Source organism: Lagopus muta, chromosome 5 (genome assembly GCF_023343835.1).
Source record: "Lagopus muta isolate bLagMut1 chromosome 5, bLagMut1 primary, whole genome shotgun sequence".
Lineage (NCBI taxonomy): Eukaryota > Metazoa > Chordata > Aves > Galliformes > Phasianidae > Lagopus > Lagopus muta.
The window spans coordinates 20,890,179-20,917,161 of record NC_064437.1 but is presented as its reverse complement, the minus strand read 5'-3'; the positions used below and the strand labels follow the sequence as shown (position 1 = coordinate 20,917,161).

At 39.0% G+C, this 26,983-nt stretch overlaps 1 protein-coding gene across 7 annotated transcripts in view; it reads left to right on the top strand.

Moving 5' to 3' along the window:
* The first annotated feature begins 359 nt into the window (after nt 1-359).
* The window catches only part of PTPRC (protein tyrosine phosphatase receptor type C), a 59,535-nt gene continuing 32,911 nt past the window's right edge, over nt 360-26,983 (top strand). For all 7 annotated transcript variants that reach the window (XM_048947083.1, XM_048947082.1, XM_048947078.1 and 4 more), the window contains exons 1-2: nt 360-492; nt 578-695. In XM_048947083.1, coding sequence (XP_048803040.1) covers nt 629-695 — 67 coding nt within the window. In that variant the 5' untranslated portion in view covers nt 360-492; nt 578-628. The remainder of the gene's footprint in view (nt 493-577; nt 696-26,983) is intronic.

The following is a 26,983-nucleotide window of genomic DNA, read 5'->3' as shown; positions in this document are numbered from 1 at the left end:
TCTTACTGTCAGTTCTAGAATTGCGTTAAGTCCAAAAAAAAGAAAAGAATTAAAAAAAATCAGAATTGTGTCTTTTTATGAAGATCTTATTATTGCCATTGTAAGTATTTTGTTGACTGATTGTTTTGGTTTCCTTTTGTCTCAACAGAAATCTTGACAGTCCGTAAGTGAGAGGAGGGTCAATAAAATTTATCCAACAGAAAAGTGAATAAGAAGAAAAAGAATGGTGGTTTCTTGAGTCTGGTCCTTTGAAAAGTTAAGTCTCAGTAGTTCCCCTGTAGAAATAGCTGAAAACAATCTATTTCTTTTGAATTAAGGAAGCTGGGTATTACTGCAGCAATTTAAGAAAAACCCTCTCAACTTCCTGGAAACTGAAAGATTTTTTTGAAGAAGTAATGGTCTCTGACATCACTGTGCACAGCAAGTCTGCGAGTGGTTAGGTTGGGGCAACAGAGGAAGCCAACTCCTTCGCAGATAAGCAGGCAGTGTAATGTATGTGCCCGGTTATTCTCCTTTTTGGTTCAAGTTTTGCTGCAAAATTATTTTACAGAAAGATAACACAAATTTTGCTTTCCAGAGAGAGACACATGCTGCTTCGTAAGGATACGTCTGATTTCCAGAAATAACCATGTTTTTGCGCCTTAAACTCTTGGCATTTGGTGTTGCCTTTCTGTGCCAGGATGCTTTTGCCCAAGGTAGGTAGCAATTGATATTTGCTTCTCTAATTTTAATCCCATAATGTCTCTGTAGAATTCAAACAGATTCTAAGCTTTGTTAAGTGGAGATAAAACATCTTTATTCAGCAGCTAGAATATAATTGAATGCAATGGTGTCATAACCTGGATCTGGAAAGTTAATGTATGATGTACAAAGCTAAAATGTCTTCCGCGCAGTTGTGGGTTTAGTGAGACTTTTTAAAAGAAAAACAAAAGATTCATAGTTGCATTTGAAGACACATAAATTGATCTCTTGTGAGAACACACATTATCTTTATGTTTAGTCTCAAAAAACATTACTTTGTTTTATGTGCTTAAAAGCTGTAAGAAACGATCTTCTCATCAATTTAAGTACTCCCTGATCTGAGAATCTACCCTAAGCTTCTCAATTTGACTTTTACAGCAGTGTGGTTAAGACAAAAAGTCTCAACATTGCAAGGTAGTTTCTATAGCTGAAAAATTACATTTATGATTAATTAGTTTTTAAAACTGCTTCTAGATGTTAGCCCAATGTAGATGAATTTGTCACTGATACTGTGAGTAGTAAGTAAAGCAATTAATTTTGAATTAATACTTACTATAAAGATAATTTTATGGATCTGTTTCAGAAATTATTTTCTTGAAAATAACATGCAGCATTTTGTGTCTAAGTACCTTCCATCAATATTTAATGTAACGCGGGATTACAGCCGACACAAAGTTGGCACAAAGTTTGTTTTTTATTAAGTACTCTTCACCCTAAAAATGGCCAAGAGCACATTTTCTGCAATTGCAGATTATATGCAGTGCTGAAATATCTTCTCACCTACGTTAAATGTGTCTGTTTCTGTCATAACTTCACTTTAGTAGCTCTCTGTTGCTGATGCGAGCAAGAAAATGATCTGCTTTTAGTTGATAACGCACTAAGAGCATTTAAAGTCTGAGCATTTAGCTTTCCTGTCCTTCAAAATCTCTGAAAAGAGTCAACACTGAATAAATGTGGTTTGTAGCAGCTGCATATTGTAAAAAAACAAGTGAATGCTGTATGGTAAAGAATCTTTTCCCCTTCTTCTTCTTCTTTTTTTTTTTTTTTAATCTGCTGTCCTACTTTCCATTTTATAAGACTTCCCACTGGTCGTTTTTTTCCAAGAAGGGCAGGTAACTGCCTGCTCTCTCTGCCACCCCACACAGTGGATGTGTTAGCTAACGGAGAGGGCTGGAAGACTCAGAGGGGTTACATTGCTTTATTTCAAGAAGTTCAAATAGTTATTTTCTCTGTCTGCAGACAGCAGTCTAGCTTGAGCCAATTCCTCTCTATGCACTTTTACTAAACAGAAGAACCTCAGAGTAAGGATATGTTTCAACTCCTCTCTAGAGCACTTAAAGCAATTAACAGTCTGTTGCAGTGTCAAGTATTCAACCTCACAGACCTTGCTTTCACCATCTAGTTTGGCACAGGCTTATGTGAGAGCATGGAGCTCCTCTTTCTCTGCCTGGTGTTACACTTCTAGAGATCCATCTGCATATTTTTCTATTTAACTTGCATTTTGGTGTTCAGAACTCATTTATATAAACCATGGGCAGAGTGGGAAGGGTAGGAGCAGGTGGCTCAGAGAGACTGGTTCTCCTATCACGGTGGCAGCAGAGCCACTGTGCATCGTCATTACTGTGCAGATTACTCTGCCTGGTGGCTATGGGCTACTGTGCTGCCTGGTAGGAAGGAATTTCTTATTGTAGGAGCAACAATAGGAAGAGGTGACGTGGGCTTTGGTTTTATGGTAAGACAAATTTCAGGCACGTAATTGTGATCGTTGTGCTTTGGGACTTATTTTCATATTTTTTTGTTGAAGTGTAACCTTGTAAACGTTTGCACTGCTGAAATATCCCATTAAACTCCTCAGTGCTTTGTGCAGTATTTCTTAGTCTGTCATCTTCCTCCACTTGAAATAGCAAGCTTAATGAAAATCTGTAATTGCCAGGTGCTTACTTATTAAAAACTTTGGTGTAAAATTGATAACAGAATGTGCCCTAATATCAATGCTGACTTTCTGATCAAAAAAGTCATACTATCATACCTGATGCAATGCAACCATGATGTCTTTTTGGCAACAAAAACAGAACAAAACAAAGTAACAGCAAAAAATCATTTGCTCTCTTTATATAGATAAAAAAGAAAAAAAAAGTTATGCTTGCAAGCATTTTTTTTCCATTAGCTCTTTAATGTAGGCTTCTGCCCTACACTCCACAAATATATTAGCAATTTAGCAGCTTTTGAAAAGCTTCGCTCACTACTGAGCCACTTCCTTACTTTCAGGAAGTTAAATAATTGCCTGACAGCTTTCAGTGAGACTTTGTTATTTTCCATGTGAAAAGTACTGACTTTCAGTAAGCACACAGAAATCTGAGGCTGTGGAGTCTCCATGCAAAAGAGCTTTGGATGTTTCCATCTAGAATTTTTGTGCTTTCCTTCTCCAGTCATCAGCTTCTGTATTGCTCAGGCAATGGGTTGCTGTCTATCCCTCTAGAAAGGATTTAGCAGACCTAATTTTTAAGTGGCAGAACTTAGTAATATTGGCTACTAGAGAATAAGGGGAGATTCTCAGGCAGGAGGATAGGCATTAAAGTAGAAGGAAGTGAAATCTGGTATCTCTGGAACGCTCCCTTTTCACATCTTGCAGCCTTGAAATGCTTAATTCAGAATCAAGACTTGGTTTATGCAGTATGGTGTATAGGGCTGTATGCATGGCTGTATGCAGGCCTGCTCACTTCCTGGGCTGTCTCAGACACAAACCAGTTCTAAGCTGTAAGGCAATCGGTTTTCTTACAGTAATGTACCTAAGGAGGACACGTTATTCTGAGCACTGCACCACACCAACATGGTTATGTGGTTTCTGGACAAGAATTAGCTAATCACTTGGACCAAATGTGTAGTTTTCTTCACTTGGCCCTACACAAACAGAATAAGCTGATGGCTGGCATACTGGTGTGGGATTTTGATTGATAACTGCAGATAAGGTGAGACGCTGATTAAAAGCTAATGGGATTTTCTTATGTTGTATGGAAGAAATATTTGCTAATCATTCTGTGTTAACTTACATCACTGTCATACCGTACTGAGAATGTTTCGCCAGTATAAACCTAAAGCCACAAAACTGCTGTGCAGAGGCTGAAGATCCAGCTCTCAGTGGCAGAGAACCATTATCTATAGTTTTAGTTTTTCTTTAGATAATGTAAGTTTGGGTTCTGAAGAACAAATCAGCAGTGAATATGCTAGGAAGGTCACATATACAGTGGAGCTGAAGAAATGAAGGGAGGAAATGGCATGAAGTGACTTCTCAAAATGTTCCTTGCATTAGGAATCAGTCTCTATTTGTCTAACTCCAATGACCTGTCTGCAAAACTGTCTGCTGCCATGAGAGTGTGTGCATGCATGGAACAAGGAGGCAGCCTGCATGCTGAAGCTGTGACTGCATTGTATTAGTGCACAAAAGTCATCCTGTTTTCTTTTCCTGAGCCAATTGCATTGTAGCAATGAATATACCACGCTGGGAGAAAGCAAAGGAGAACAGCAAGCCACAAAAATGTTCTGTCCTCTGTTTGCACTCTTGATTTAGTTTTAAGAGTTAATATTCATAGGCATATATCTGCCCCCCCAGGTAGGTGAGTGAATTAACTCACACTTAACTGTGCTGTGTTGGCTTGATGTCTCATCATGCTTATTTAACTTCCTCATTTAGCACTAGTTCAAATGTCTGTGTTACCCTGCATTTTGCAGTACACCTCCCCAGTCCTACTTCTATCACTCCCCTTTGTCACCATTCCTATTCTTCCCATGCTGCCAGCAACAGCATGCAGGGCAGCCAAAGAGGGGACACCCAATTTGGCAATGGAAAGAGGCACTGCAGAAAGGTTCTGTATGCTCAGCAGGGCTTGCTGGCGTGTGTTCAGCTCCTTGGCTAGGAGTGAATGCCTTACAAACTCCAGCAAGAACAGCTCCGTGTCAAACAGAATATCTGTGTGCTGCTCCAGGCAGAAGCACCCTTGTGTTGGCTTCTGGGATCAGGACAGCCCGCACTTTCTGGGGGTCCCTGAGCTCTGCCACCTTCTGCAGCATGTGCAGGTGTCTGCTGTTGGCATTTATTCATCTTTAACTGCATATGAATAAAAATGTGTTATTTCTTTTAATCAGACTTATGAACTACAGAACTTTAAGAATATTTTGGGGGCATTTGTAATAGCTCTTGAAAGCTAAGGCTGAGCCCTGAATTTCTCCTGTGCAAAGACAGGAGTAGAAAATCTTAAAGTGGCAAAACTGACTTCCTGTTGTAAATATCAAGATTAAAGTTACTTAGACAATTTTGAAAGCTGTCCCCTGTCCACCCCTGTTTTTACTTTTCTGAGACAGTTGTACTGTGTCCCCTGATATATTTCTGGGCTACCCATACACTTGTAAACAGATCATGTTCACTGGGGTTTCTGAAACTGTTAAAATATTTTATCTATTTCCAGGTTTCCTTTTCTTTCAAGTAAAGCAGTTTGGGGCCCTCAGTGCTGGGATTTTAGAAACTAGCTGTGAGCACTTCAGTACCAGCTTACATTATCTGTAGTGTTGTATGGCTAACAGAATCCACTTTTTTCTGCTCTTTCATGCCTCCACAATAAGTTCTTCCACTTACTCCCTCTGTGACAGTACCTCTTCGGCTAGCCCACTAGCTTAGTTTTCTATTCTCTAGTTTCAAAGGCTTCTTTTACGATCTCTCTGTCCTCCATTTGTGATCCCAGTGCCATGGCACAGAACTCTAGATGTATCTTTGTTGTGGGTGAATGATTTGTGTTTGTTGTTGCAAAGATGTGGACTCTGTGGAGCAGTATTTTTAATTGCCTTCTGAAATAGACTTTTTTCCCTGACAAAAAAAAAAAAAAAGAGAAATAATCAAGCTTAGCTGCCTAACAGAAAAATGGAGCTTTGCAAAAACACTGTACAATATATAAGCAAAGAGCTGTTTTTATATGAAGCATATCCGTCTTATACAACCTGACATACTTTGTACTCAAGGAAATGTAGGGCAATAGGGAGTCTCAACTGAGATGAAAGGAAAGTTTATGGCTAGTAAGGCCTTTCCACAGAATCATATGCATTGCCTCTGAAGGGAGTATTTATCATCTTAGCTCCTGAACTGTTTCTGTGTGCTTGTGAGTTAAGGCACAAGTAGGTGGAGAGTGAGACAAATGGTAGAGAGTAGTTAAGCTTCTGGAATAAGATGTAAGAGACAGAAATCAGCTACAATCTAGGCTGTTAGAGAAACTCATGGTGTTGTCTTCATTTCTCCAGATCTCAGTTTCAACATCTGTTGAGCTGAAGCAGTAATGTTGCAACATACAACATCTCAGTTCAACATCTCACGGGTGTTGTCAAGGGAGAGCTGGTGCTTTTGTGCCAAGCCGTGCTATGCTTAATGTCAGCAAATCTGAAATTCTCAAAAATGTGATCATGTCAACTGTAGTTTCCATTTTAAACAATTCTAGATGAAATAACGGAAGTCAGTGAGAGCTTGTGAGACACAGGAACAGGGCCACCAGCTTTGTACTTCCACTGTCTGCAGATGAGATGAGACAAATGTGCCAAATGGGCCACAGCTGTGAAAGGCTTTGCATTGCAAAGCATCCTCCACGTTTTTGCAATGTAGGTGTGTTAGGAGTTTTAGTGGTAGCATTTATAAATATATGTCAGCAGCTCTAGAGAAGTGCAGGCCAAGCTGAATCCACTTAAAATCTCATGCTCACGTAACACAAGGAAAGATGGCCAATACTGCTACTACAGCAAATCAGCTAATCAGGAGATACAGCTCAGAAGTCTTAAAAGACATGTAAATCACATGCATGTCCACCTCAGAGAAATCTCTGGTTTTTAAGGAAGTTTGGGTAGAGTATCTGGAGGATTTCTTAGTATTCTTGCTCTTTCTTGGAAGAATTCAAATTATAATGAAACGCATTTATTTTTTAAATGCACACAATGTTTTATATACACTGTACTTGATGGCAGTGACAGAATATTGTCTCTTCTAAGCAATATACGCATTCCTCCATCCCCAGTAATGATCCCCATGTGTGTGAATTTGCACACCTGCACAGTGTATCTGTGTTGGTAAGTGGAGAGGGAAATTTACAGTACTTGAGGCTGCCCAATATGTAGATGAAGTAACTTAGCATAGTTTGCAGTTTCATTAATGCTTCTGTGCTCAACTGTGATGGCTCAACAGAACTGAAAGACATTTCTACATCCTCCACACCTGCAGCCTACTGTTCTAGCCTGGAGTGTCAACTATGATTGGGGGAGCAATGTGAAATAGCAGCAAGATTTACTTAGTATTTGATCTAGTGGTTGGCAGCCCTGCCTGTGGCAGGGGAGCTGGAACTTGTCCCTTCAGGTCCCTTCCAACCCAAGCCATTCTATTACTCTGTGATTAAGTAGCATTGCTGGTTTTGCTGTTCTGGATTGCTAGTTAAAGAACTTAGAAGTAAACATTTCTTAAGAGCTACACTATGCACTCACTCTCCCTCTGAGAAAATGCTAGGAATAATAACTTACCCAGTTAATAGCTTAACCCAGTGTCCACTTGGGTCAGTATATACTAACAGAGAATAGAATGACTAAGCACGGAATGAATATTCAGCAGTGGAATAATGCTGAATACAAGGGATGTGGTTCAAATAAATGAATGCAAGATCTGTAAGGAGTTATTTATCCTTCATACTGATCGATCCAAGTTTTGTAATACTTAGAGAACGCTTACGAAACTTAAATAAAATATAGTGAGTTTTGACCTCCCGAATTTGCCACTTTATACTTTTCTGAAGATTTACCTGTTCATGAGGATTTTGAAGTGATAAAGTAGGTAAGTTTTGGTATGTTTTTAAGATAGCATACTATGTATGGAATCTCACCTATGTAGAATGTACTAGGTTCACTGAAAATCACAGCAAAGCTCAGGATATAATGTTCTCACAAACATTCCAAGATTTGAAGGTTAGCTTATTAAAAAGGATAGCAAATGAGTCTTTCCTACTGTGATTAATGCTGAACTTAAGGGCCACTTGTCATAAACCATTGACAAGTTATGATGTGGAATACCAATAGCCAAAAAGTCATAAAACCATAATACCACTAAATTAAGATGCAGGGTTTTTTGCACCATTCTGAATTAAACAGAGAAGCTTTGTGTTTTAATGTCAGGAAGAGAGCAGTGTATAGTGTGGAAATGATTCTGCTACAACGATGTCAACAAGTGTGTTGCCATTGCAGGAGAGTGCCTTAAATGGCAAGGGAAATTGCTTGCAAACCACAGCTTCTAAAAAGCACTCCCCACTGAGCAATGAAGGCAGCCTAGAGGCACTGCGCATGCCAGAGCAGCCATTTACAGCTGCTGTCTCTGCAGTTGATGCTCTTGGTTTCTTTTTGCAAGAGAACTGCTTCTCACCCAGTTTTTCCTCAGTGGTGCTGTCAGTGGAAAGTCTGTGAAGGCAAGACTCTGAAACTTTCTAAAGTCTTACAAAGTTTATTTTATCTTTGTGGTTTTCTTTGTGGTTTGCTGATTTTTTTCTTTGGTTTTATATTAAAATAAGAAAATAGATTCCACTTTTTTTTTTTTTTTTTAACCTTCCTGAGATTGCTAAAATGTAAGTGCAGTTTTTTGTTTGCTTTCCTGTGAATGCTGCTTGAGGAGACACCTCTGCTTCCAACTGTCATTGCAAAACACGTGGGATGAGTTTTTTAAAAGGAGAAAATTATCAGATTTTCAGAAGATTTCCACATATTGATCACTGATGTGAAAAAATTGAGTGTGCAGCTACAAGTTAGTCTTCCCTGAAATTTTTGCTGCAATTGTGAATATTGAGCACTTGGAAAATTGGGAGGGAGCTGCTTCTGTGTGTGAGAGACTGTGCAACCAGTGTTCACATGAGTGCAATGAGATCAGACATGTTCAAACATAACTTGGGGGCGGGGTGCTCTACTACTATGGGATGAAATCAGAGCAGTTTATGGTCTGATTCTGGACAGCTTGGACATTTCTTAAAAAAAAGAGTGAAATAAAGGGATGAGGGAAAAGCAACAGTGGACGTGTGCCCCTCAAACAACTTGCATAACCCCCTGTGCTATTTCCTTTTCTGAAAAAAGGATGCGCAACATCTTATTCAGTGCAGCACAGAACTCAGTAAATTACTCCCAGGATTCAAACTAAACTCTCCTGTGTAGGTCCAAATGTTTTAATTCTCATACACACACTTGCACTTTTGTTTGGGAGAGCATATGATCTCACTCCTCCGATATTCAATTCCTACAACAGATACTCTATCTTATGTAGAGAAAATGAGCTAACATGAATAGCATCTGCATATGAAAACGAGAGACTGCATTTCATGTTTTGGGCAGTTCCAAAAATTTTTATGTTTTGGACACTTGAATATGTGAATGCTGAATACAAACAGTATTATAAAAAGAAATGAATTCTGACCCATCGTTGTTCTGAAATATTTGCTTAGACTAGGGGAAAAAAAAAATCACACTGATATTTTTTGAAGAAAAAAACTAGAAAGGACAGAGTACAGAATTCCCTTTCAGGGGTGCAGAGGATGACATCCTATTTCTTGGATATCATATGGTGAGCTCTGTAGGCAGGAGCTCGAGGAATTGCCTCTAATGAATTCAAGCTTGACATGGATCCACAGTACAATGTAGAAAATTGTGGAAATATGAGTTGAAGTCAATAGAGGTGTTGGTTTTTATTATGCTAGTGTTTGTGGAATTGGTTGTTGCTCATTTGCTGAGTTGGAGTTCTTGGGGCCATAAGAACTTTCAGGTTTGAGATGTCTGCAAGTGTGAGTAATATGATTTTGTTGTGAAATGCAAAGGATTTGGAGTGGCTGTGTTTGCTCTAAACAAAGTAGTTGGTCATAGCATATGGCTGCAAGTAGACTCCCAAGTGAAACTGGTGTAATGGCTGTTTATTGTCTTGCTATAAAATCTGAGCTCTATCTCAGGGGTCAACTTATCTCCATAACAGTGAGCAACACAGGTAGCAGGAAATGGCTACATAACCTGCTTCTCTTTATAAAAAATCACTTAAAATTTTTATAATAGTCTTTGAAAAGCTCTCTACTGATTGACAGAGTAGTAAGTGTTTTAATCTGTGGTTGATACCAGATCTTCACAGTATTCTTAGATGCAATCATCTTTTTAATGCAGTATTTTGTAGTTATAAGCAATTAATGTTCAGAAAGCAGTTCTGATTAGATATGAAGCCAAATGATGCGAGTGGTTTAAGAGAAGAGATGGGGTGCTGGGACTGAGATGGCAGTGGGGAACAGGGCAGCTGGAAGGAGCAGGTGGAAGATATGAGAAACTGATAGAAAACCAGACCTAGGCAAGAGCAGGCAAAAGATGGGAATGCAAATGGTCTGCTTAGGGATCAGTGGGAAAAGGCAAGCATGTGATAGGAATCACAAGTCTGAGGACCTCGTTCTGCTTAGATGAGAAAAGAAGATAGCGCTGTTTTGATAGAAAATACGGTTTGAGCAAAGACAGTTCAGAAATGATATTTGTAGCTAGAAGTAAGAATTGCTCATCTCTGTGTTGTACTCAGCGAAAGTTCAAGTTTCAAAACTTTTTTGCTGTCAGAAATTTCCTCAAACCTCACTGATAAAAGTCTTCTAGCACTGTTGAGCACAGAAGCTGAAAAGGTACTAATCCTGTCAGTGTTCCTTTAACCCCCAGAGCAGACCTGAGCAAGGAGAGAGACACAACCATACTGATAGAACTTTGAGAGAGCAGCCTTGTGCCATTTCATGGCATTTCAGTCATTTTTCCGGTGGGTTGTTTGGTTTGGTTTTGTTTTGTTTTGTTTTGTGGGTGAGCGATATTTTTAATAACTGCAAAATCACATGCATGAAAATTGCCAAGCTAAGCATTCACTTTTCAGGGAGCAGCTTTGTCTGTATAATCTATGGCAGCTTTTACTGTCACTTATTGTTCTCCCATGGTACAATTTTCTTTATGCAGAGAATGAAAATATATTTGGTGTATTTTTTGGTGTATTTCAGTGTATAGTTCAGGCTGTGAGGCTGTGTTTACTGACTCATCATTCAAAACCTTTTCTGCAGCAGAAGTATTACTTTCCTTTAAGATTTTCAGTAGTGTTTTCATCCATATTTCAGCACTATGCACAAATGGATTTTCTTATTCATTGTGACAAAATGATCTAAAAAGGAAGTTTAATGTGAGACCTAACTTAAAAACATCTCTTACTTCATTTAATGTGCTGTTTTGAAGGATTCCCCTTTGCTGTAAATCGGGTTGATATAGTGAAGATAATCTGTTAAATGCAGAGCAGTACTTACAGGTTGCTGTATGAGAAATTTAGCCTAAGATGGTTTTATAGCATCACACAAGCATTCTGAGATGAGCTGGAACATAACCTCATTACCTGAACAAGCATTTTGTTATTTAGCTATGACATTTCATTTTGTGATGCCTTGCCTTCCTAACTCTATGGCTCATGCACAGAGTCAGCAGAAGGTATCTGCCCTGCATGCTTAAGTGTATTTCTGCATGTGCTGGAGCAGCCTGTGAGAACAGGCTGACAGACCTCAGTGAACGTCCCTAGGTTTTAGGGAAGGAAAAGAACTAATGCTTTGCTCTGATAATTCAAATGGATATTTCCCAACTCTTGAATAATACCATTGCTTCCCAAGCCGCGTCTTCTGAAACAGTTTGTGTGTAGGATTGTATTATAAAATACTAATTATGCATGTAATTATATTGCATAGATCCATTCTATCGCATAGAATGGCCTGGGTTGAAAAGAACCATAATTATCATCTAGTTTCAACCCCCTGCTATGTGCAGGGCTGCCAATCACTAGACCAGGCTGCCCAGAGCCACATCCAGCCTGGCCATGAATGCCTCCAGGGATGGGGCATCCACAACCTCCTTGGGCATGAAGAAAATTGAACTCTTTCATAGCTACTCTCTGGACTTGCGTAACATAATTAAAGAATTAGTACTGATGTTCTTTTGACTGTGCTGGTTTGTTTTGCTAAAACATCCAGTCCTTTGTGGTAGGATATTGCCAAGCTCCCCCCATACCTGTGCCTCATAACCCAGCACAGCTCACTGGCAGCTGTCTTTCCTACTTAATTTTGGGAATTATGAATTAAGACTGCTGAAACTAATACATATTTTTAGTGCTACTGTTATTTTGGTATAGTTTTCTATTATTGTGTATCAAATTGAACATTTGTTGTTGTTTATTTGAAAAAGGCCTTCAAGTGTTGTTTCCTGAGGTATTCTTGCTACCTGCAAAGAAGAGCAAAACTTTTTAAAGGTTTCCGTTTAGTGGAACATAGAGCTGACATGAAAATGGCAAGGGAATCCTGCTGGAAAATATCCCAGTTTATAATCAAATAAACTCCTAGTATGTTTTCAGTTGTAGTCTTTTTTTTTATGTCTTTATTGAGCATCAAAATTTGCTACGTTGAATTATTTGCTAAGTTGAATTATTAAAATTCGAGTGCCAAATATTGTAGAGCAATATCTTGAGTATGAGAGGTATTAAAAGATTAAAAAAAAAAAAGATCATTTTTTAAAATTTTATTTTACTATTTCAAATATTTTAAAATTAAAGTCCCTAGTAAATTATTTGTTACTGTCTGTATATACTGCTATACTGTTAAAATAAGAATCAGGTGCTAAAAGATATTTTGATGTCTCTTGCTCGCATTAGAATCCTTGCTGCACAACACTTTTGTCAGTTTTTTTTGTATCATTGATGAAGCTGACAGAAGCTTTCTTGATGGATAGTGTGGGCTTTCTGATGACCACCAAGGCTCCTAAATATCTGCTAAGTTTTGGAACTTTTAACCTCTGGAATGGCATACAATGAATGTGTGGACATATCATAACTTGTACTGATAATTGCAGTTTTGTTGTCAGAATAAACTATAGGCACTGTGTGTTGTTTCTGTTCCCTCCCCCTCCCCCCCCCCCCCCCCCCCCCCGCAAGGAAGTACATGCAATTCTTTTCTACACAAGTAATGCTTAAGTATTAAAGGCACAATTGCTATTTTACATGTTAGTCACCAACTTCCAGCATTTTAGGACAAAGAGAACTTTTTCTAAATCATTTTTTCCCCTCACTCCTCTCCAAGGAAAGCACTTGCAGTCTGTTGCTCTCTGATGACCTCATAGTTTCTGATGTCAGCCAAAACTAGCTGAGAGCTTAGCTTTTCTGGTGAGTTACCCAGTGCTTGACCAATTTGCTGTGTGGTCACCTGCCTCCTGTCCCTGACTCTAGATGTTGATCAGGGCCCTACAGTAGGAGAACCTGAAAAGTTTCTAATTCTGAATGAGTTTGAAGTTATACAAATAATGTCCTTTGTTTTCTCAGTGATTATGTCAGATTAATTTTAAGGGACAAGCAATAGCACTGATTCATCAAGATAGAGGTAGCATTTTTATCTCTCTGTGAGTATGGAAAATTACCTGACCTTTGATAGGTGTTTTGATAAAAGCAGACACAGACCTATATGAGTTTCCAGGAAGTGTAGGCAGAAAACTATCATTCTTCCACTTACAACAACTAGAGGCATTTCTTTAGGGGAAGGAATTCTTGCCCAAAGAAGTTGCTGAGAAAGTTCTCTTTGGAGTAAGCATATTGTGCAGAACCAATGCAGAGCGAAATAAACAGTATCTAGTTAAGAAAACTCTTTTTCCAATCAGAAAAGTGCATCAGTAATCATTGAGATCCACTACTATAATGATTATGCAAAAGTTTAAGAGCTAATTTCAGTTGGATTCTTTAAAGTGTGGATAATATGTGTCAGTAGCAACCTAAACATACAAGATTTAGTCTCTTGTATGTATTTAAGCATCCAGTATTCACAAACTGTTAATGGCTTAATAGTTCTTCATAGTGTGTGGTTTTATGTATTTAATTAGAAAAGCAGTAACTCTTCCTGCATGCTGAAGGCTTTAGAATAGGTCCAGAGTGCTGACATCCAAAAGGTCATCTAGGAAGGTGGTGGTGGTTGAAAAGAAATACCCTGGAACTTTTTCCAAGTAAGAAAAAGCAAAAAGGAGAAGCAAAAACACATGAAGAACAATTTTTAAAACTTAGAACTTTTAAGTTGCTTGTAAATTTCATTTTTATAAAGAAAGTAGCAAACAAGCAAAAAAATACTGAGCAGTGCAGAGAGACAGACATGTCTAACACTGATTTATGTGCAAAATAATCAATTCATTTAACGTGTCTTAGGAGCCAGTCAGCCAAATCGTGCAAACTCTGTTTATCAGTCAACTGCAGAAATCCTGGTTTAACCTTCTTCTTAAAGTACTGTCACTCTAGAAGTGGGCAGCCACAAGAACTGTTCCTGAAATTAGCAAAGGCTATTAGGGAATGACGCCATGGAAAGTCCTTCTTCCTGAGAGAAGGCTGCTGTCGGCTCCAGAGGAAAATTTCTGCCTGCTTTCAGGCAGAGGCATCAAATTGGAGTACAAATGAAAGGATAGCTGGGACAGTTGGGTAAGATCAAAGAGTGATGCCTTGCAAATGTTCTGCAGCCATAAGCAAGTTAGAGAAGTGCAAAGAGTAAGTTAAGAGCAGGGAAATAATAATGAAAATAACGCTGGCCATTTTGCAGCATTGGTCCGTTTAATAAGCGTACTTAATGTCATAGTCTGGATTTTATTGTGGTACTGCTGGAGGCCAGTGCAAGTGAGAACTAGGATGATGAGGACTATAATGATAGGTCTTAGCAAGGTGAATTTTTTTTAAAGGTGATTTCTACTCTCCTTGTGAAAGAAATTCAAATCCAAAACCAAAACAGCTCAACCATGCTGGTGAAGAACACTCCTGATCTGTGCCTTAGGTCAGAGTGATACATCTCTTTGAGCCCTGTCTGCATGTCAATCTGAGCACACATAATAGCGTTTTCACTGGGGGTGAAAATGTTATGATGTGACGTGGTTGCAGTGGTGGTGCAGTACAGAGGCAGATGACAAGTCTCACTGCAGGAAGCATGATCGTTAGGGAAATGATCTGTCACAGAATTCATTGTAATGCTATGTTTCAGAACAAAAAGGGCTTCAAAGCTTTAAGCTCAAAAACAAACTCAAAACCAAACCCCTATGACTCCTTCCCATACTGAGATGGGAGATTTCACTCATAATGAAGAATACTGGGAATGACTGACAGCACCTGATGCGGAGTATTTGAAGTATTGGATGTTGGTTTCTTGTTTGTAGGTTCCATCTAGAAGCTTCGCAGTGCAGTTACTGGAGAAGAAGCCAGTTTGACTGCAAATAGGTCCTAGCTTGGTTTCTCAGCTCACTGTATTTATGACGCAGTTCTTTTTATGTACCTGCTTACTGGATTCCAGTTCTTTGATGATTCTTTGCCTAAAAATATATATATTTAATATGATTTAGAAGTTCAGTGTTTACAATTTTACTAGTGCATATTGTTAGTATTGCCTTCGATGCTTTTATTGACATAATAATCAAATTGGTGGGCATCAGCTGAGCTCATGTCTTCTTTACATGTGAAGTCTTGCTCTGAGGATAATAGAGCAAGTCAGAAAGTTTCCTTAGAATTTTTATACTGGGATAGGAGTTTTCTGCACAGTACAGAAAAAAACATGGTCTAAACCATGCTGTACACATTCTCTGTATCTTGGGGAGTTTTGAGGATTCTCTGGAGACATGAGAATCATTCATAATCTGCAAAATCCATTTCCTGCCACTTTCTTTCTTGGCTCACAAGGCCAGAGGCATTTCAAGGACACAGCCAGGTCTGTTGCAGTAGCTCTGTGCTGTCAACAGACTATTAATTTATCAGAATGAACTTTCTGTATGTCTTTATGTAAATATCCTTATTTTCAGTGGTACTTATGGTTTACCTATCTGAGAAAATTCACAAAAATCAACTGGCTTATTTTGCTGTTCTCTAACGTTTGTAAATCTGTTAAGCAGGCAGAAATAATTGTTTTATTTTCTAAACTTAACGCTTTTTTTTTTTTTTAAGAGGGGGAAAGGGAGAAGCCTTGTGGAAGCAAAAGGAGGAAAAGAATTTTTCTCTATTTCCCATTTGCAAGCAATGTTCAGCCACTTCTAGGGAAGCAGACTTCAATACACATAGTTGTACTTCCACAATCACCATCTCCCTTTCTTCTTGTTCCCCCAGAATTTATTTTTTAACATGTCATCGTGCAGCACAGGGTATGCTATGATCTGTTTAGAACCTTCCTGGCTGTGTTTCTTCCCCACCTCTTGCTCCCCCATCGTAATGCACCTTGTGTGGTAAGGGGGCGTGGGAGTGAGCCTGTCTGCTGCACCAGCTCTGCTCAGCAGCAGCCAAGATGCTGGTGTGACAGTGCTGTTCTGACTCCATGTGCTGCTGTGGGGAAAGTTAACTCCATGCCAGCCATATCCCCCCAAAAATACAAAGGGAGTTTTGGAAAGACTGCATAATGAAAGTAATGAAACATTAGCTACTTTGCTTCAGTTGATGTCTTTGAAAGCGTCTTTTAACTTGGATCTGAAAGAAAATAGTAATATTAAAAAGCTTTCATGTAATATTCAAGTTCCAATATCTTTCTCAAACAGCTGTCTCACGGATAAAAGTTTTTTTCAAAGGTCCAAGGAACAATACTGTGGGGAAAAAGTGACCAGATACCTAGTCCAGATAACAGATAATGGGCTATTTGTCTGTGTTGTCACAGTTTGTGTTGACTGAAATATGATTAGAAGAAGGAAAATATAGTACATTTATTTTAGAATTAATCTTGAACTGGTATATCTACTTTTGACTTATGAACTTTCTCAAAAGCAGGTCTGCAGGGGTATTTCTTGGACAAAACCACAAAAGGGAATAGATATCCTAGGCAATAGTGTGCACCAGCCCTGAAACCTGTTTATCTGAAAGCCTTTGCCTGGAAGAATAATCTTCTGGTAATGATCAATTGCATTGCTAGCTAACTGGGAAAAGAAAGTGGAATATTTCATTGTTAGTCTATAGGCTGTTGCATAGTTAAAAAAAATCACATATTCAATATATTTTAATGTATATTAGTAGATTGTAAGCATTTTCTTAAATTATTTCTCAATCTCAGTTATCATAGCCTACTATCTACTTGAGTGGCTCTTGGTAAGGTGCTGCAGCTCTTTGTCCCTTGCTGGCAGTAGTGTGGAGGAGGTCATCACGACTAAGTTAGCCAGGGTACCAACTTGGAGAAGCCACAGCCGTACTGAGAGGAAAAAGTACATTGGTTTGTACTGGGCAAATCAAATAGTTCTAGTATAGGAGAACCTCTGGATTTTCTGTGTAGAGTGTAATGTTCATGGAAATTAAACCAGAAATTGTTAATTATTAGATGATAACTGTCTCATACTATGATATTTTATGAGACTTGCGTTGTAGACATTGCTGTTGTAGTACTCTGTAGCTAAAGGAATTTCTGAAGATGACAAGTGGGTCATTAGGACAATTACTCTTTCTGGTAATTTTGTTTTGCAGAATTCTGTGTTTTCAAGTGTAGACTGAAGCATTATTATTTTTGTATATTGCTACTATTCAGCTTACCTCAGTGAGGAAGTTTACTCATTTGTGGGTTGACAGGCAGCCTTGCTATGGGAACGGGAAAGCACTAGCTTAAAATGCAAGCTGAGAACTAGTTTGCTAAGTACAGACCAGCACGCTGCAAAAGAGAGATAAAATTAAGGCACCCACATCCTGTGATACCATAAAGTTCTTGCAGGCAGCCATTTACCAGGAAATGAAAAGAAGTCCATTAGTTCCAGATGCTGCTAAAACACCATGGTGCTTAAGTTATGCTTGATTTGCTGCATATAGTGGAAAGCAAACCCTGTGAGCTAGCTCTTCTGATGCAACTTGGGCTTTTCCTGCTGGTGTCAGAGGAAGAGAAAAATTCCATTCTGTATACTTGTCTGCCATATTAATTTTGCAAATTAAAGCGAGTACGTTCCTCTAAATGGTAGTTAATTTGGCTCTTCTTGTACATCTGTAACCATTATTTGCTCTTATTTCCTGTGTCATTTCTTCTTTCTGATCAAAACTCATAAACTATCCAGCTTTAAACAGTGAAAAAATTGCAACGGTCTTCTATTTCTGGAGTACATACACACTTCTAATGTTTCAGACTTAATGGAAATTGACATTTCCTTTCTAGTGGTGAACAGGAATGAAGGTAGGAATTAGATTTCTTTATCTTTAATGGTATATGACTAAATGGAGCTTGGAACAATGGCATGAGTTAACTTGGACATTCCTCTGAATTTAAGTTGGTTATCTTCTGAGAAGAAACAAATTTTCATTAAGCTTGCAAGTCTGTCTGAAGTCAAATGATATTCCCCCAGTGAACTCTGTTCAAAATTAAGAGGATAATCAGAGTACTATGGCCATGTCTCAGGCTTGCTGGACAACCAGGTCTAAATCATGTTACAGAAGGCTGAGCCATCTTTTAGATGGGAATATTTGTGTTGTGGGGACATTGTCAGTAAAGGCAGAGATGAGCTTAACCTGAGCAGATTCACGATGATAAGAAAACAAACTATGCCAGGCAGGAAGAGATCAGCCCCTTGAGCACTGGGGGCCATTGCACCAATGAGGCAGGTTGCTGAAACTGTTCCAGAAGAAGCAGAGAAGAAACCATCTGGGGAGAAAAAAAAAGTAACATGGCAAGAAATAACAGAACACATACGGCTTTTGCAGTTTTAGTTTTCCCAACGGACAGTACTGTAGGCTGGTGCATGTGCAGAAAACAACAGAGCCCTGTTAGACCTACAGCTATCCATCAACCCTTTGTATAAGGCCATTAGTATATTAGCACATAGTCATACACTATTTTAAGTGTTAGCACTGATACATGGCCTGGAAAGGACCACATGAAGCCATTTTGTTGGACAAAGTTACTACAATTTTGTTCTGGTAAAGTTCTCAAAATTCTTCTTCCACTTCTTGATGAGCTGGTGAGTTGCAGAGGGCTCTATTTACTTTGTGATAGCTCTAACTCTCTACCAAACCATCAGATGCAGAGCAAGCAAAACTGTGGACTGAATAATGGGTAAACACCAAAACTAGCCTCTCAGTTCTCCCTGTATAGACAGTAACACAGCTAGCTCCATAAGCAGATTTCTTATAACCACACTTGGTAATGTGCTGCCAACACTCCTTAGCACTGATGAGGTAAAAGTTGTTTTTCATTAGCAACTGCCACTAACTTAAAGCTGTAAGACAAGATACAATTGGCTATGAAGCCATTGTGCTATTTTTGCACAAGGTAATGCACCTTTGCTGCTGCCTGGAGAGCAGATGCTCTGGCATTCCTCATGGAGTTTACACCCACAATCACAGGGTGAAAAGCAGAGTAAGATGGTAATTGGTCTCAAGTGAGAAGTGAGCTGTGAGGCCAGTGTAGTGGGATCCTGCTCAGCCATCAGCCCCTCACTCTGCAGGGCCAGCTCGGGCCAACTGTGGCTGGATTCCCCGTCAGCCATGTGGAGGATGGCAACTTGTTTTCTTGTGACCTTTGGAGAAGGTTTTCATAGAAGTTCAATTTCTGTTCTCATTCTCAGAAACCCTACTCCTTCGGGATAGCTCTCTGCCCCAGGCATCAGCCAAAATGAAGAGACAGCTTTTAATTCATTTTTATTTTATAAAATAGAAATTTCTGTGTTACGCTGAGCAGAACATCAAGTATTCCTGATCATGGAGCTTCTTACAAAATCATTCTGTGCAGTAAAACAGGAATTCAGTAGACGGTGCTTTACTTTTTAATAGATTTCTTCTTTTTGGGTATGATGCTAATTTAATTTTAAAAGTCCAAACAGAAAAGGTGCAGCTTTTTTCAGTCTTGGGTATAGCGGTCTCAATTGTTCTGCTAACGTTGGGCACAGTTATAAATCCTCTTCCATAATTTCAATATGAACGAAGTTTGGAATTTTTAGTCGCTGTGAAGATGAATTGATGAAGTTTGGCTGCGGGTGCTGTAGATTGTTCAGGGTTTTGATTGCAGTTCAGTTTATCTAAGTAACTCCTAACAGCGTGCCCACCTGGTGCAGACCAGCCTGCAGTATGCTTGTCAGTTCCACACTGGAGCTGGTCTAGGCACACCAAGCACAGAAAAGGCTCATGCCTTCCCTAGCCAGCAGAGCTGAATGCTGAATTAAGCCCATCTGTATTTGTTGCTGAGGTGTTCTTAGGGATGTGTCACATGCTTATGCCACAAACGTAACAGTCCTCATTCAGAACCTCATCTTAATTTAAACTGCAGCCTTAATTCCTATTGAAGTCAATTATGAGTTTCTGTGTGGAAATGAATATTTACCGCCAGAAATTTTGTCTTTTTTTACTTTGTTCATATAATCAAATCTGTTAGGCAAATATATTCAACGCTTTATAGATGTTCAGTAATCTCTGATACATTCAGAATTCCTGATACATTCCCTTACTTAAAAAGGAAAAAGCATTTAGTTTACCAGCTCGTGTGGTGGTAAATTCATCACTGTTTCAGCCAGAGGCTGGAAAAGTATAGACCGTCAAAGAGTAAAATCTTACCCACGTTTGCACATACTGTGTCTTTCTGTGTCAGCTTTTCCACCTGTCCTCGCAGGAGACATTACACATGCTCCTTCCAAAGTGCTCCATCTGTGTATGTGTGTATACAAATTGCTACTCACTTTACTGCTCACGTAGCTTTTCTGACCTCTCACTTCCAAGTGGGAGTCGTACTTGTGAGATGTGTAATGCCACTACATACATCTTTCTTACTATTAGACATCAGAAATACTTAAAGGTCTGATAATTTTCCTGGCTTTTACACTTCTGTCTCTATAGCAAGGGTTTAAATTAGTTGGAGCATGAAATTGGATGTTCTCTTGGCTTTGCCTGAGGGCTTTCTCTGGGTCCCTATACATTGGGAAGTCCATAAAATTCTTTTCCTAAATTAATTAATTTCCTTTTTTTTTTTTCTAGAATACTTTACCTAGTATCTTTGATTTTAATTATCTTCCCCACACTACTCACTTAGCATTTTTAGACTAAATTATAATCCAAAACAAGCAAAAAAAAAAAAGCAAAGATTTATGAAGCTCTACTAAAAATTACTTGCTACACACCAAAGAAAGAAATGTAGGTTGTGTTCCTGTTTTCCTGAATTATTTAAAACAATGCTAAAATTAGTCTTGTTCAGATCCAGAGGAATGTGAGCTTTAGGTTTCACAGGTTCTTTTCTTGATTTGGGGCACCACAATCCCTGTGAGCCCAGTGGAGTCCTGTTCTGAGCCTGTATTTTCATCTCCTGAAAATTTCAACTCACACTGTCTTTTCGAAAAGAATGGTCATCAGAGAATTGAAGGTGGAGTAGTATGAACTATTTCCTCCTACTTGTTCTTGTGTTTCTCAGACAAATTGCTTGTTTAAAAGTGAGGTTCACGTGCCATGATTGTTTTAATGAAAATGGCAAATTGAGAGCAAGAGAAAAGGATGGATTTAGAATGCTGGCATGGTTGGACACCAACATGGATGATCTGAACTTTCAAAAGCAACCAACCAACCAAATAAGCCAGAGGAGAAGGAAAGAGGAATGGAGAAGCTCCTCTCACTCAAAGCTTTTACTGGCTCCAGGAGGAGCTGTGTATGCTCAGTGCTGCTCTGTAAGCTGTTCACCTCCATTGCTCCTGGTGTGACATGAGGTGCAGGTCTCTTCTCCTGAGTGCTGGCTCCCTGTCCTGAAGAGGCAGAGCACAAGTTTTGCAATATAGTTTTTAAGAAAGTGTGAGAATTTGTAAGGCATACATGGCATTCTGAGGAGCTCGAGTTCAAAGTATTTCAGTCTTTGTAGCGTTATGACTCTCTCCATGCTATCGAGCAGGTGTGGGCATAATTGTTTTTTTTAACACTGTCAGGTCCTTTGACTGCAAGGTTCATGGTTCTTAGTGAGCTTGTAATAACAATATGCCATCTTAGTAGGATAGTGCCTTTATCTGTGCTTTGCAGATGATGTTACAGAGGTGGAAGTCGTGTCTGACCACTGATGCAGTAATAAAATGTGGAATTGAAGCACCAGCTTGATCAGTGGGTAGTACTTAGTCCCAACTTTCCTTATGGTATCTGAATGCAAGATGGATTTAGGTCTACCCATCAAATATAGGAAGTTTGACTAATTTCTGCTTTCAATAATAAGATTTTTAAAAAAGAAAAATAATTCCATGTGGTTTTCCGTAGGAAATGTGTATAAATAGCTCTTAACTGACATTTTTTCTAAAGGATGTTGATATGGTTCACTAATTAACTTTTTTCAGTAACAGTGGTAGAATCTGATCCTTGAATGAGACTTCCTAATAACACTGTGTTTTACTGCTTTAAATTGTAACCTGGCAAGTGCACAGTTGACTTAGCTATTGATTGGTGAACTCCATTTATCATAATGTTTTATGAATAACACAAATGTTATTCAGTTGTGTGTTTGATAAATGGTGTTCATTTGGCTTTGCTGGTCATTTATGGCCTAAACGTCTGGAGGGGAAAAATCAAAAGAGGTTGGTGACCGAGTGCAATCTCTCTCTCTTGAAATGATGTTTGCTGGCTGCAGCTGCTGCCCAGGGCAGTAAGGAAGTTATCTAGCAGGCATTTGATATGGGAATGGCTCTCCAGTGAGCCAGCTGCACATTTTTTCTCACTGTACTCTATCTTTTTACAAAACAGAAGCTAGGCATCTATCAGTCAGTGCTGGTTAGGATCTTTCTTGATGCTGGAAGAAATCTGGGTCATGGGAATTGTCTGAAGATAATTTGGAGCATTGCTGCTTGGTGATGTCTCACTGGGATTTTGGGGCACAGGAACTGCTGAGGGTCCTGCTAATCTTGGAGCAAGAAAGTGGATGCTAGATCACTGGAATTATTTATTTATTTATTTATTTATATATTTTTTTGTGGGTTTCAGTAGAACCCCTTTATTCTGATTCATAAATCTCTGCTCTAGATAAGGATCCTTCACAAGCTGAGGCTGTGCAGGCAAAGGAGTGGTGCGCAGTGCTGTGCATGAGAGGTATGGAGCAGTGGCTTATGCATTGCTCTGCTATGCAATAGGGCCACTGGCTTTAGGCAGTGTGGGGCTTTTCAGGTGTGTGGATTTAGCCAGTATGGGGCTTTTCAGGCATGTGGTTTGTCATTTGAGGATCCTGATTGCAGCACAGACTTTCTTTAAAGAAAGTGTGAACACCTATCTCAACTTTTGTGTATTGTTTTTCTTTTGTAAAGCAAGAAATGTTCCTCTTGTCCACCTTGTCCAAATGAACCCTTTCGTTGCATCCACAGAATATGGCACTGAGTAGTTATTTTTGTGATAGATTAATTATTTCTGCTTTATAAATAAGATATGTCTGCTTTCTAAATAAAAGCCAAATAGGAGGAAGCAACCTTACTTTGAAAGTTAGTCTTACATCTAAACCTCTTTAATGACTGAATGCAATACACATTTAATGTTAAAAAAAGTTATGAAGAAATAAATGTTCAGAGCACCTGAAAATCAACTTTTTATTTCTGTAGCTCAGCACCCCCAGGCCTGTTAGCTGTGTTATAGTTGTTGAGTCTTTAACACAGCAACAAATCAGAAAAAAAGCACTAGTGCATAGAGGAAAGATCATGGACGGGTCTCTTTTCTCAAAAGAAATGTTCATTTGTTTTTTAAAATTGCTGGCCACATCTTTTGAAACTCACTTGCTGAAACAACATTCACAATAGGTACAGAGCTGTTGATCCAAGGATTTCATATTAACATACAGGAGGTTTATGATGTTAGCTGACTTTAGGTTATCAGCGGTCAAAATGCTGCAATTCATATTATGTTAAATTGTTCATGGTTTGATATCTGAGCTGATTAGGAATAGTTTAGGGAAACAGTTTCAGGGCTTATTCATTTTCTTTTGCTGACAAAATTATAAGAAGCAATTTGCAATCTGGAGAGAGATGTGATACAAGACAGCGCTTTTATCTTGAAGCGGGGCAGAGGGTGGATGGAGAAGGTAGACATTTAGATAAACCACGGTCCAATGAGATGGTCCAGGATGAAGAAGTTTGCCCTCACCTCACACTCTCACCAGTAGTGATTTCTCAGCTGCAGCCTGTCTCCGCTCAAACCTCTTGGGAACTGATCTGCCTTTAACTGTGTTCAGTAGTTCCCCAGAACTAACAGACTAACAGAAGTGGCAACAGCAAAAAACAACAACAACAACACAGAAACTACAACATAGGAATTGAGGGTGCCACAGGTGCATATCCTTTCTTTCTTCTGCTTGCCGTAAGCAATGTGCACTCAGCACTTCCACAACTGGATTATATCATTAAGCCACCAGTTTGGACCAAGTGTTTTTTTCCTGCTCACAGTAAATTTGGAAAAAGGAGATCAAGGAAGGGACAGCAGACCTGGAAGAGTCGTAACTGAAGTTAGGTACCGATTCTTGACAGAGGATCTTGGCTCTGTACAAGTTCAAACACTGAAAATATACAAAGGGGAACACAAACAGCACATCTTTTCTTTTGGACGTATGACAAAATTGCCAAGCAAATATCACAGCCAGTCCTACATCCCTCATGGATCGGTGTTTCGTAATGACTGTGGATGGTAGCCAGCGCTTCACAGCGAACTGTTACATCAGCAATTGATATTTTTTCCTCCTGGAGGCAATTCACATAATCACAAATTCTCCATGCAAAGCATCCTCAGCAGTATCGTGTTAATGATACAATTAAATGTACGACTAAAAATAATTATAAAATGCAAATTTGGCAAAAAGGAGTTTAATAGGGAAATTTCATGACTGCACTAGAGAAGTTGTGGTTTAGCACTGAGATAGGTCTGATTGCTTGAGCATGTGGGTGCTATGGTAACACAGTTTCACCATTTGGAAGTGCTTAAGCTGAAAACCACAGTATGCTGCACCCTCTTCCTTTTGAGCAGGGTTCTGTAGAAGAAAAACAGAAGTAAACAGCATGAGAGAAACCACAGAGCAGCAAAGGCGTCGTTAGCTGCAGTCGAACAAGTGGGTTACTGTAGCTAAAGTATTCCTATGAAGACCAAGGAGGGCATTTGAAATGCAGTGCAATTGATAGAAATGCTTTTCTTCTGCCTGATAAATGCACTATCTTCCTAGATATTTATTAGTTTGTAAGAACTGTGCAGCTGGCAAAACGCATTTGAATTAGTGCCTTTGGGTTATGTTCTACTCCACATTTATGGTTTTGTCAGACTCCAGATATTGTTTGTAACAGATGTTTCCATAAAATCAATATTTCTAGAGGGAAATTTCTGTTTATCCCTGTATTTTTTTTCTCTAGGAAAAGTAAATTAGAATCAGAAATTTGTTTTTGATTAAAAAAAGATTTCAGATTAGCTAGATGAGCTGAGGAAAAAAATATTCCAGCTTTCTTCTTACACTTTTCTTCTTATTCTTTCCTTAAGAGAAGCTCTGTATGATAGCAGAATTTATACTTGGTATTAATTTGGTGGATGCAGACAAACTCTGATGTTTGCAATTCCCCCTCTTTCCTGAGCCTACAACACTGTGTTCCCTGATGTATCTGCCAGCTATAAATTCTTCTTAATTCCACCCCCTGCCCTTGTATTGATTTCTGGTCAATTTGAATTCATTGCCTTCTGCTTAGTGTATCTGGTTGGCTCTGGAACTGTGAAGGATAGAGGCAGCTCCCATCCTGGAAGGTGTAGAGCAAGAAGGTCATGGCAATGGTTGGCAAGGCAAGAATAAGCATTAATTTTAAAGGTCAATTTTCATTAAAAATACAGTACTGCATCCTATCATACTTAGCTGGTGTGCAGACCTGTGCTTACTCCTGAGACACGGTTTGCTGAAGGACTGTGCCTTCTGCAGTGGAATTCAGGTCTGAGCAAAGGTTCCCCTGTCCCGGGAAGGACAAAACCTTTGGTTCCCCAGAGGTATATGTGTGGCAGGAAAGAGCTGCCAGAATCACACTCTTAAACTGTGATTGCAGTATTGTAAGGAACCACGGTGGGGACAATTAATGGATTTGTATAAAAGGAAGCAGTTTGAGAAACTCACACCAAAACTGTTTAGTTTAATTATCACTTTGGAGAGTCAGAATGAATGCGTACATCCTGATGCCAAAAGGATATGATTGGCAATGTATGATCAACACACTTAAGAATTTTTCTTAGTTTAAAATTTATAATTCCAAATTTGTATCCCAGAGTTCCAGATGAAAATAAACATCATATTTCCTGTGTGAATAGAAATTCTAATTCTTAATTACTTTTAATTCCCTTAAGTTTGTTGCATTCCTAGGACTGCTGAAGTTTTTTATCATTTAGGGTTATGGATTATTTTCAAGTGCTTTCGTGTCTCCATCCACAACAAACAAAACCCTTAGCATTTGTTTAGGACCATCTATCTGAATTGCCCCATTTTCCTGAGAAGTTTCTACATGTTAAATTTGAAGGATTAACTTTTATTTTCTTTATAACTGAAAGCATGCAAAATCTCATGTGTTTTTTTGTGTGAACTGTATGTGTCTTTATTTTAGTTAATTTTCAAAAAGCAGCAAGTTGTCCGGAAAATAGAAACAGCTTTATTTTTCGTCCTCAAGACACAATGGTAAAGATTGAAGAGCAGTTCTGCACTCTGACTGTGGAAGCACTTTGGCACACATGATTCTACTTTTAGAATTTGGGGCATCCTCTGTGGTATAGAAATACTCAGACATTTAAGTGTTTGCAAGCCTACTCATAGGTTTTCCCAGGTTTATTTATAAAGTAGCAATGGATCTCTTTATTTTGTGTTTGTGGCCAAAAGAAGCAGTAACATCTCTGGCCCTGATGCTCATTTACTTTAATGTCTCCTCAGCTGGCTCTGGCAGCAGAAGGCAGCCTTAAAGTAGGTGTGAATTACATCCTATCCCACTTGAAGTTTAAAAATAAATCAAAGAAGGGCGGCTGGCAGCATTTTGTAAGGCTCCTTGCCTTACTCACCCTTCACCTCCCACTAGGAACTGTTCTTTTTTTTGCAATTTAGGATTGGCTTGCAGTGGAGCTGACTAATGTCTGCGCTCTTTGCTAGAGGACCCCCTCAGAGAGCTTTACTCCATCTGAACAAGACCACATCCTGTTACTTTCAGTGCAGGCATGAAGAACCTGCCTCTGCTGAAACTGTAAAAAGGAGGAAGACCTATTCTGGTGCTATACTGG